This window comes from Molossus molossus, unplaced genomic scaffold, assembly GCF_014108415.1.
Source record: "Molossus molossus isolate mMolMol1 unplaced genomic scaffold, mMolMol1.p scaffold_m16_p_12, whole genome shotgun sequence".
Lineage (NCBI taxonomy): Eukaryota > Metazoa > Chordata > Mammalia > Chiroptera > Molossidae > Molossus > Molossus molossus.
In genome coordinates this window covers 23,631,220-23,643,250 of record NW_023425347.1, presented here as the reverse complement: position 1 = coordinate 23,643,250, position 12,031 = coordinate 23,631,220, and the positions used below count along the sequence as shown (strand labels likewise).

Here is a 12,031-nt window from a genome sequence, read left to right as displayed (position 1 = left end):
ACCATTCTTTAATCAGGCTTCCTCTATCAGAAAATTTTAGTGCACAATACACCCAAACTCACTCACTTCACACATATACCAGCACAAACTCAGCATAGAAATCATTCATTTCAAGATCCTCTAATCTATACAGAATTCCTCAGATATAATTACAATTATCAATGCGTTCCATAAACGCATATCAACGCACATAATGGTGCAGACGAAGAGGTTCTATACAAAGCCATTCACTGAGCGGGCTCCATTCCTGAATTCAGCCAGCCTAAGCCAAATCAGTGAATAATTTGCTGGATCATAAAATATTTTTGCTGAAGAGTCAGTCATCAGTCTATTATTGTTTTAAAACGGTGTAGCGAGAAATGACGGCGGGGCTTTTGTAAAGAAAGAAAGAGGAAAATTCTAAAATCAAAGAAGTCCTTAGGCAGACAGATTTGACTTCAGATAACTCCAGCATGTAGTACAATCCAGTATCTAAAAGCAGGACACCAGCTTTTGTTAAAACTTGTGACCTTTATTTCCTGCGTCTAACAGCAGTCTTTATCTTGCGACCAGGAACTGAAGTTCCAGAAGAGAACATATTTTTCCCATTTGACCTGTGAAAATAAAAACTTTAAAATGTGACATGATGTTCAAAATTTTAGAATCATAACTCTAAATGTGACCAGTGACAAGGGGGGGAGAAGAGACACTACACTGTTCAAGCAAACATATTTTCTGTTGTACACCACACACACTGCTTTTTTTTTTCAGGCTATGATCCACCAAAACTGTAATATGGTGAATTGATATTGGAGAACATACTTGCTTTTACCTGAACTATATTGCACTTTGGTGATTTTAAAGACAAAGCACACATACACTCATTCACATGCACACCCATACCATGTTAAATTCTCCACTTCAACAAAAAGATCTCTTACCCCACTGTAAATGAAGCTGACGGCTGATTAAACGTAAAGCTCCCTGAGCCAGAAGGCTGGGCTGAGGCTGCAGCTGTGCTCGGATTTGCACCAAATGTGAATACTCCTGACGGATTGTTGTTTGTGAAGTTGAAATTTGTAGTGCTGCTGCCAAACTGGAAAACTGAACCTACAAGTGTTGAAGCAAAAAAACATTAAGGTAAAAATTATAGTTTCTCTAGAAATGACTCTGATCCTTTCCTTTAATACAAAATATAATAAAGGGTTAAGATCTCTTATGATCACTTAAAGAAAATTGAGTATTTTCTCTATTGACACATACTTGACATCGTCCAATAAGTGACCCAACTTACCCATGACCAAAGAAAAAGTGGCAGAGTGAACTTCTGGTTAAAGACAGTAGAATCAATAAACAATTTAGCCTATCTTCTTCAAAACTTATGCTAATATAACAGTAAAAGGAGTTTTACTAAGATGGGGAGAAGAGACAACAGAAATAAAATGCAGAAGCCAGAAGGCTGACAGGAGCTCAATACTAACTTAGCAGCAGGGAACGCACAGAAGCAATTCCACTCACACTAGACATACTCAAAAGGGTTAGGTTCCAGGTACTTCTGAAAGTGAGAGTGAACGTTAAAAAAAAAGAGGAACAGAGAGAGAGAAAAGATGGTAGAAGAAGATACCCAGGGTCAATCCCTTCCCAACACTAAACAAGATGGTCCATCTCCTCTACCCCACCAGAAAAACAGCTTTATTCTCTGGAGAGTCTCTGACTGGGGGCAGGTCATCCTGCACAGGTAAAGGCAAGAACATTAAAACAGAAGGACTAGCCTGGTCGGTGTGGCTCAGTGGAATGTGCGTCGTCCCATGGACTGAGAGGTCCCGGTTCAATTCCCAGTCAGGGCACATGCCTGGGGTTGTGGGCTTGATCCCCAGTAGGGCGCATGTGGGAGGCAGCTGATTGATATATCTCTCTCACATCAATGTTTCTACCTCTCTCTCTCTCTCTCTCTTCTTCCCTCTCTAAAAAAAAAAAAAAAAAAAAAAAAAATCAATAAAAACATGTACTTAAAAAAGAAGAAGAAAATAGGACTAAGAGTAGTGCTGATACAATGAATACTTAGGACTGCAACCTTCCTCTCTGACTCAGCTCCCAGGTGCTGGCAATCAGGACATACCTGACCCTCCAGGCAGGAGACTAGGAAGAATCTTCTCTGGGGAACTGAAAGACCTAAACACATTGAAATCCAAGTCTTCCCAAGTAAACAGGAGAGTCTGATAAAACTACAGTGAAATTCAAGATCTATATGCCCTAACCATGTACAAAGAATTATCAAGTAGTATTTAGGTGTCCAAAATTATGAATAGAATGGGAGAAAATATCTGCAAAACAAATATCTGATAAGGGGCCGATCTCTAAAATATATAAGCAACTCTTACAACTCAACAGTAAAAAATAAATAAATAAAAAACCCAACTAAAAATGAGCAGAGAACTTGAATAGTCATTTCTCCAAATGGCTAACAGGTATATGAAAGGATGCTCAATATCATACCTGTTAGGATGGCTATTATCAAAAAGATAAGAAATAACAATAGCTGTCAAGGATGTGAACAGAGAACCCTGGTGTACTGTTAGTAGGAATGTAAATTGGTACAGCCACTATGGAAAACAACAGTATGGTGGTTCTGCAAAAAATTAAAACTAGAACTATCATATGATACAGCAATCCCATTCTGGGTATATATCCAAAAGATCTGAAATCAGTATCTCAAAGAGATATCTGGACTCTTGTGTTCACTGCAGCATTCTTCACAATAGCCAAGATGTGGAAACAACCTAAATGTCCACTGACAGATGAACAGATATAGAAAATGATGTACAAACTAAATCTATATTCAACCAAAATCTTACCAACATGGGGGCAAAATAAAAATCCTTCCAGAAATGTAAGGTCTCAGACTTTTCTTCCCTGGGGTCCTTTAAAACAAAATCATTGGAAGGTCTGCTCTGTATCATACCTGTTAGAATGGCTATTATCAAAACAAAGTAGTTAGAGGGAAGAAGACATGACACCCAGGAAAGAGAGATGCTTTTAAGAGGAAGCTAAAGGGAATCTCCAAGACAATTGGTAAAAAGGATCCCCTGGACCTCAGTTAAACAGTAAGCCTCTACAGAAAACCTGGTGGGAGGAGCAGTTTAGAAAATTCTGTGAGAAACTTCTTTCAAATACTGAAAAACAGCCAATGTATTTGAAAATACTGAGAAGAGATCTACACAAAGAGGGGATCATTAATGCCAGAGAAAACAAAACTTTCTGTAGGAAAAATCACAGTAGACCACACAGCGTCTGCATACTCAGAATACTGATCTGTCACTGCATCCATAATTACAGGGTGGGGCAAAAGTAGGTTTAAAGTTGTGAGTACCCAAAACCGAGTTTATTCTAGTATTATGATTATTTTTTATTTTTATTATGTTAATCCTCACCCGAGGATATTTTTCCATTTATCTTCAAATAGAGTGTGAGGGAAGAAAAAAGTGAGGGAGAGAGGGGGGAGGGAGGGAGACAGAGAAAGACAGAGAGAGAGAGAGAGAGAAACATCAATGGGAGACACACACATAGATTGCTTGTCTCTCACATGACCCTGACCAGGGCTGGGGACTGAACCATAAATGAGGTACATGCACTTGACCAGAATCGAACCAGTGACACTTTGGTTCGTGAGCCAATGCTCTAATTGCTGAGCCAAACCGGCCAGGGCTGTATTATTATTTATTAATTTTTGTATTAGTTTCATGTGAACTGTAAACCTACTTGTGCCCCACCCTGTATAATACCATTTCGTTAACTAGGTTAAAAACAAACACAGAACCATGTGTTTAAACATACAAGTCAAGTGAAAAGGTTTTTATCATCAAATAGAAAGTGACATGAGACGACTCGATGGACTGTCCCAGGATAGAGTACTGGGGCTGGGGCATAATTTCCTGAAGTAAATCCAATCACAAAGAGGATTAGAAAAGACTACAGTTGAAATCTAGGCTAGAATGCCCCCAAACTCAGATGGGGAGAAAAGCTTTAATACTTTAAAAATGCTTAAAAATGTGTCAAAGTTGGGAATGTATGTGGTTTATAGGTAAGACTAAACATACACTTCTCTATTTTACTGAGTACAATTGACAAAAAAAAATAAGACATGCATGTTTCCAAGTTCAAACAAAAATATTACATGTAGGACATATAGAACCTAAGTAGAGATATAAACTACATCACTAGTACACACTCACTGGAATTTGGAGCTGTTCCAGAGCCAAATGCAGACTGACCAGGCTGTTGTCCAAACACAGGAGGCTGGCTACTGCTTGACACTGTCCCAAACGTAGGCGGTGCAGGCTGAGAACCAGCAGAAAATAATGCTGAAGATGATATAGATCCAAAGCCTGGGGGATTAGGCTGGCTGGCACCTTGACTTTGTCCAAATGTTGGGGTTTGGTTAGCACCAAATGCTGGACTGGCAGATGGTGCTGAAGGTCCAGTGCCAAACACAAAGGAGCATCCTATAGGCCCAAAAAATTATGTAAATTATCAGGGTAGCTAGAGAAAATCCACAAGAAATCTCTGAAGTCAAAAGCAAATTTCAAGCTTCTTTTCAGATTCTTACCTTGCTGGAAAAAAAAAAATCCCACTAAGTTTTGAATGATTATAAGAATTCAATTCTCTTTACTATTATTTAATAAAACTATATGGAATCCACATAAACAAAAACTTCTATTAATAAGACTTCCCACCTGCATAGTCAAAAAATTTTAGTTCAATGAAATATATCTAAGAAGCCAACTGACCTCATCAGAAATTTAACACACTGCAGAAATCAGCTAATGTTGTAGCACGTACATACTGCACAATGAGGACTAATATCTAATAAAATAATCCCCCGTTTCTGGTTCCTTACTTAGAAAAACTGAAGATAATACTCTTGCTTAGATTAGAAAAACTGCTCTGAAGAGTTGATCATGTTAAACTTAGATGTACGTTATACCAGAGTGAACAACTACAACATCAAAGTATAGATGATGTAAAGGTAACCATGCCATTTTGTGATAAGCTGCCATATTATCTCATAAGACTTGATATATTCATAATTAAAGCAAATCCTAGTACATGTATGTTTTGTTTTGTTTTTTCTTTTTTAAAAGTACCTGAAGAGCCAGACGTAGTTGTAGCTCCGAAGTTAAAACCAGAGGTTGCAGTATTATTACTGCTGGCTCCTGGACCAAAGACAAATGGGGTAACAGCTGTACCCGTGTTGGATGTGGTTACTGGTTTGCTCTCTTGAGGAAACAGCAAAGACTGAGATGTACTGGACTCAGCAGGGTTACCAAAGGCAGAGCTGCTCACAGGGTTGCTGGCCTGTCCAAACACAAAGGCACCCATCGGGGCACTGGAGGAAGTGGAACTACCAAATATGCTGCCACCAGCTGACGTAGCTTGTGTACTTGAATTCGAGGAATTGTTCAAGAAACTAAAAGCTGGCTTCGTTCCACCTTGATCTGTATGACAGAAATTAAGAAACAAACAAAAATCTTTAAGAACAAGTAATCACAGAAAGCACTTTTTTCCTATCTTACAATCTAAAAAGTCATTAGAAAACAATTTTTATATATATTCATTTGTTTATCAAATGGACATATCTAGTACATTAAATTTTGATGTAATCAAATATATTCATCTATTCTTTTACAGCTTACGGATTTTCTGTCATACGTAGGAAAACCTCCATCATTCAGATTAATAAAAATAAAAATATACCTTAAATCCAAACCTAACTGGATACTGTGTTTTGATAAGTTTCAGATAGTGGAAGACAGCTGTACTTTTATAAATCTGATTTTGCAATTTATGTTAGCAGGATCAGAACTTCAATTTAAAATTGAAATATAATAGCCAATTTTCTGTGCAGCATGTTATTGACAGGTGAGTGCATCTTGTGCTCACTATTTTATAACTCCAGCTTTATTACATATTAAATTCCAAATATACATGCATTTGTTTCTTCCACAGTTATTATTACTAAACTGTTTTAATTATTGTAGCTTTACAGTATGGCTTGATATTTAGTTTAAGGCAAACCTGTCTGTGTGCCGGCCCCTCCTCCCCAAAATGTTTTGTGCATTGTCCTTCCATATGAAATTTAGAAAAGCTTAGCTTGTCAAGTTCCACAAAAATTCCTCTAAGAACTGAAATTATATTGGGGGTGAGAGCTGAGAGGGAGAGAAATATACTCACTCAGGAACAAGTATTAAATATTTCTTTATTATGTTAGCATGTAATAAGATCAGTGGCTATTATAAAATACAAATGAAAAATGTTAGAAAACACAGATGAGATATACTGTCCAACACTTTACTGATGACTTTGAAGGAAAGCTATTGATTCTTATATAATGATTCTGAATCCAACCACTTTACTGAAGACTTTATTTTTTTTATCCTCACCCGAGGACACTTTTCCATTTTTTGTTCAGATAGAGTGGGAGGGAGAGAGAGAAACATCAATGTGAAAGGGACGCATCGAGTGGCTGCCTCCCACACAACCCAACCAAGGCTGCGGACAAACTGCAACTGAGATACGTGCCCTTAAAAGGAACCGAACTCAGGTCTCTCTTGACCACAGGCTGACACTCTACCCACTGAGCAAAACCGGCCAGGGCTGATGACTTTTTCTAAAACTGTTCCAATAACATCTCAGTTCCAATATTGTCTATTAGACAGAGCTGGTCACATTATGGTATTAGGCATTAGAATAGGTTACAGAAAATGGAGCATTTTAGCTCACTTTCAAGTTGGTATATAGGAGAGTTAAGGGGTCTGTTTCAGTGGAAACAATATAGAGATGCTGTAATTAAATTTGATTAAACCCTATCTCACTTTTTTTTTATCCTCACCCGAGGACATTTTTCCATTTTTTGTTCAGGTAGAGTGGGAGGGAGAGAGAGGAAGAGAGAGAGAGAGAAACATCGATGTGAAAGGGACACATCGAGTGGCTGCCACCTGCACGACCAACCAGGGCCGGGGACAAATTGCAACCGAGGTATGTGCCCTTAGCGGGAACCGAACCCAGGTCTCTCTGGACCACAGGCCGACGCTCTAACCGCTGAGCCAAACCGGCCAGGGCAAACCCTATCTCACTTTTATTCCTTTCCAAATAATATATAATTTAGCTTTTATTTTCTTTGAAGGGTGTTTTTAAATTTCCAAGTAAAAAATTCAATAAAAGCAACACACCTATTTGTTGCATTCATACTATTTTTTCAAGATTAATTTTGATTTTGGTTGTGTTTCCAATTTATTATTCCAAAATATTCATGGGTGTTCAACTTTTGATTCTTTGCTTGTCTGAAAACATCTACATTTTGCCCTTATGTTTGATGAAATTTGGCTGGTTATAGAATTTTAGGTTCAAAGACCATTTTCACTTTGAGGACACTGCTCTGTTTTTAGCTTCAAATGTTACAAATTAGAAGTATGATGCTAATTAAGTAACTATTTATGGCAAACAGCTTTTCTCTGAAAGCATTCAGGATTTTTTGGCTTGGCATCTTAAAATTTCACTGGCCTTTGTCAATCAGTAGGCCACTTCCATTTTTAAGACCAATGCTTTTCTTTACATCAAGGAAATTTTCTCTGTCACTCTCTGATAGTTCCTCCATAGTACTGCGCTTACCTTCTAAGGACTCTTATTCCAATGGAACTTGTGAATCTAGCTTGAATCAATCTTTCTCTATTTTTGCACTGTGTTCTGAAAAATTCCAGTTCACTATTCTGATTATCAGTTTCGTTTTTCCTGCTAATCAGTCCATAAAATAATTTTGTTTCACCAACCATGCTTTTTAAACTTTTGATGCTTTTTCATTTTTTTCTTCAAAATTTTAGTTTCCATAATCGCCTCTATTTCTCAGGGATTAATCATATTTGTCTATGTTCCTTACATGGTCGATGATGACTGGTTATTTCTAACTATTTTGTAAATATAAAGATTTTAATACCTAGAAAATATTCATGAGATTAAGAAAGAATGCCTATTTTCCTGAATAATATATGCCAATTCTGATTATAAAGCCCAAACAGAAAGAAAGACATGAACAACTATGCAATACTGTGGGTTTTCCATTAGAACTTTATTTCTCAAAATTAGATCTGTAGATCCCTGGCCAGTTTGGCTCAGCGGTTAGGGTGTTGGCCCGCGGAACAGAGTCCAGGGTTCAGTTCCCACTAAGGGCACGTACCTCAGTTGCAGTTTGTCCCCAGCCCCGGTTGGGGTCATGTGGGTGGCAACCAGTTGATGTATGTCTCTCATGGTCGATGTGTGTCTCTCACGTCGATGTTTCTCTCTTCCTCCTTCTTTCCCTCCCGCTCTATCTGAAGATAAATGCAAAAATGTCCTCGAGTGAGGATTTAAAAAAAAAAAAATTAGATCTGTAGATAACTTCACAAGAATCATGGGGATTTGAAACAGTTAAAAATGAAAATCCTAGGCTCCTTTCCCAAGAGTTCTGTTACTAGTCTCTCTCATATATGTTCAGTGTAAACCATTCCTTGACTTTCTGCATTTGTCAAGATATCAAAAATACCTTGTAAAAGAAAATGTTTAATACTTACCAGCTGTCGTACTGGTTTGAACTCCAAAAGCAAAAGTGGCCTTTGTGGCTGGCTGTTCGGACTCCTTCTCAGACGGTTTTGCCAGACTGAAACTAAAGGTCGACTTGGAAGAACTCTCATCTTTGGTTTGCTCTGAATTCCCAAAGGAAAATACTGGTTGACACTTTGGCTCTTCATTGTCAGCTTTCTTCCCAAACACTAGAGAAGTAGAAGTGACAGGCTCTTGTTGTTTCTCTTCTGTCCTTCCCAAATCAAACAATGAGGCAGATGGCAGAGGGGCAGGTTCCATATTGCCAAAAGGGAACCCTGCTTTGGCGGCAGGCATTTCTTCTTTTTTTGCTTCGGACGTCTTACATGTGAAAGGAGCCACTGAGACACTCTTGGTTTCGATAGTTCCAAAGCTGAAGTTGCTCTTGTTCTCAGAGGGCACCATGGTGTTAGCAGCAGCAGGAGCAGGGTTAATAACACCCGTACCAAAACTAAAGCCTGCAGGTGAAGGTTTAGCCAGTTCCTCCTTCTTTTCTTGCTGCCCAAGATTAGACACTCCAAACTGAAATGGAGCTAAAGAACCTGGATTGCTTAAACCAGAAGGAAGTCCAAACTTAAAATTATTATCATTCTTACTGTCCTTTTTAACTTCTTCCGGTTTAGAATCAGATGAAACTCCAAATTTAAAATCTCCTACTGGTTTAGAAAATTTAAAGCCTTCGCTCATGGAGTTTAAAGACCCAGAATCTGATGACACACCTATTTTAAAGCCTCCTTGATCTCCAAATTTAAAATTTCCAGGGCTTGTTAAAGTCTGAGAAGGTTCAGAAGAGGATGATGGAATACCAAATTTGAAGGATGAGGCTGTTGGGTTCGAAGATGAAGATGTGCCAAAGCCTTCAAAAATACAAGACACCACAAGGACACAGAGTTAATACTGTCCTCTCAAACAAAATGTAAACCTTGAAAACCAAAGGGACATAGGAATAACTCTGAAAAAGCCCACTTGAAGAGTATTAGCAATGGCAGTAAACATAAACCAAATTGCCCAAAATTCAGCATGAGAACTATATCCCAATCCCTACAACTATACAGACATGCCCCTTTTCATCTATCAGACTGGCAGAGATTTGATACATTAACAGGAATAACAGATACTTTATTTATTTTTTTTAATCCTCACCCAAGGACATTTTTTCCATTTTTTTTGTTCAGGTAGAGTGGGAGGGAGAGAGAGAGAGAGAGAGATAAACATCGATGTGAAAGGGGCATATCGAGTGGCTGCCACCCGCACGACCAACTAGGGCCGGGGACAAACTGCAACTGAGGTACATGCCCTTAGCGGGAACCGAACCCGGGTCTCTCGGGACCACAGGTTGATGCTCTAACCGCTGAGCCAAACCGGCCAGGGCATAACAGATACTTTATACATTACAGGTATGTATGTAAATTAGCACAAAGGTATAAAAAGCATTTTGTCAATATTTACAAAAAAAATTACGAACACACATATCCTCTGACTCAGCAATTCTACAGCTGTGTCTTCATTTTAAAAACAAACTAAACTCAGAGTCACAAAAAAATGCCATTCACAATCTGGGCAACTGTGAATGAAGAAAAATGTATGTCCAAGCTAATATGTGATAAAACCAAGGAAGCAGAAAGGCAGTATGGCATATAATCAAACCTGGTAGCGGAAAGTAAGAATCTACAGAAGAATATATTTGCTTATGATGTGCATAAAGAAACTTTGAAAGAGTTATAAGAAAGTAACTATAGTTATTTGTTTGGTAGGAGAAGGAGGATGGAAAATGAGCCAATGGGGACAAGAAATAGACTTTTCACTGTGAATCTTGTCATCATCTGATTTTTAAGTCTTATGAATGTTATTTACTCAAGTATTTTTTTTAAATTAGCATCAAAGAACCAGAAGAAATACATCAGTGAAAACAATATTTTAAAAGATAAACAACACTGCATTGCCACGATCAATACATAATGCTTTTCTATAGCTAGTGATCTGGAAACGAAGCACTTGATGGACTCAAACACGATTAAAGGGTCTAAGATATTTACCCATTACTCTGTTTACCCATATGTAAATAAAGACAAAAAACAGCCAAGCTTTGCAAGCCCTCATCTTTAGATGTCCCCCTTTAATGATTACCCACCCATTTTTCTTTCCCTAAAAAGAGGTAATTGAAAAATTGTATTCGAATCTCAAAAGCAGCTGGCTATCCACATGATCTGTAAGATATCTTAAGTGATATTACACAGAAAGCTAAAAATAAAGGTGCCAAAAACAATATAGTCATCACTTCTGCCTCAAAGGGACACATTTAAAGGTGTGGCAACTACTGTACTACAAGTAGAGAATATGGGAAAGAAGCCATGAGGTAACAGCTACAGAAGGAACTAAAGTGGACTGAATAGCAGTGTTCTTCTGAAAGCGCTTATTACAATTTTTACCAGACTGTATCTTATATGAAAGAATTCATACAGAAATATGAAGACCTGAAAAACCTCGCCTCCAGGTAGTTCAGTATAAATTACTTTGAGAGGTTCTTCCTTTATATTTATATAACAAAATACTGAGAGTTATTTTTCTGGGACAATCAAAGCCCAAGTCTGGATTATTTCTAATAAGGTTCTAGGCAGGGGTGGGGAACCTTTTATCTGCCAAGGGCTATATGGATATATATGGATATCATCACTAACGGGCCCTACAAAATTATCAACTTAAAAATTAGCCTGCTATATTTGGTCAGGCTAATTTTGTGAGGTGTGTGATGGCTGGTATTGATTTTGCGGGCCTTATACGGTTCATGGGCTGGACATTCCCCACCCTGGTTCTAGGGGTATAAATTACCAGTCAAATAAAAAAACAGAAAATTCATCTAGATGCCAAAGGGTGGTTAACAATTAAAAATAAACAGCTAAAACTCCGACTCAATAATATAAGACAAAATAGTTATTTACCCAGCTGCAGAAATGATACCTCAAATTATCTAACCTTACACTAATTCAGAGACAGATGTGAATTAAAAGTCCAGAACAATACCTCATTTACATTAATTTTCAAGAGAATGAACAATTTTAAAACTAACACTATTTGCAAATATTTCACTTAAAAATGGCAATACAAGGAAACACTTTATTGAGGCCTTACCTTTAAACTCAGATTTTGTGCCTGGCTTGGCGCTTTCACATGCTACACATTTGGTAGAATCTGCTTTATTCTGCACTAGGCACACCTCACAGTCCCAGCTTCCCTCAGGTTTCTTGAACTTGTCCAATCCTAGGCAGCCTCCTGAAGACACAGAGGGAGGGACAGAGCTGGTACTTGACGCAGGTACTGAACTGCCTAAAACAAAGTGAAAAACACATGGAAATTCTAATTTACATGTCGTCTATATCTTAATGACACCACTAAATCTAAATGTTCAATCTTTATTAGTGTT

At 37.9% G+C, this 12,031-nt stretch overlaps 1 protein-coding gene across 4 annotated transcripts in view; it reads right to left on the bottom strand.

The window, feature by feature from the left end:
* The window catches only part of NUP153 (nucleoporin 153), a 75,686-nt gene continuing 63,655 nt past the window's right edge, over positions 1 to 12,031 (bottom strand). The window contains exons 15-21 of one of the 4 annotated variants that reach the window (XM_036255444.1): positions 11,740 to 11,934; positions 9,330 to 9,467; positions 8,583 to 8,780; positions 5,124 to 5,474; positions 4,212 to 4,481; positions 921 to 1,089; positions 1 to 593 (exon numbers count right to left, since the gene is read on the bottom strand). In XM_036255444.1, the coding sequence (XP_036111337.1) occupies positions 512 to 593; positions 921 to 1,089; positions 4,212 to 4,481; positions 5,124 to 5,474; positions 8,583 to 8,780; positions 9,330 to 9,467; positions 11,740 to 11,934 (1,403 nt within the window). In that variant the 3' untranslated portion in view covers positions 1 to 511. Of the gene's footprint in view, positions 594 to 920; positions 1,090 to 4,211; positions 4,482 to 5,123; positions 5,475 to 8,582; positions 9,468 to 11,739; positions 11,935 to 12,031 lie in introns of all 4 variants that reach the window. The other 3 variants (XM_036255442.1, XM_036255443.1, XM_036255445.1) reach the window with 3 other exon arrangements.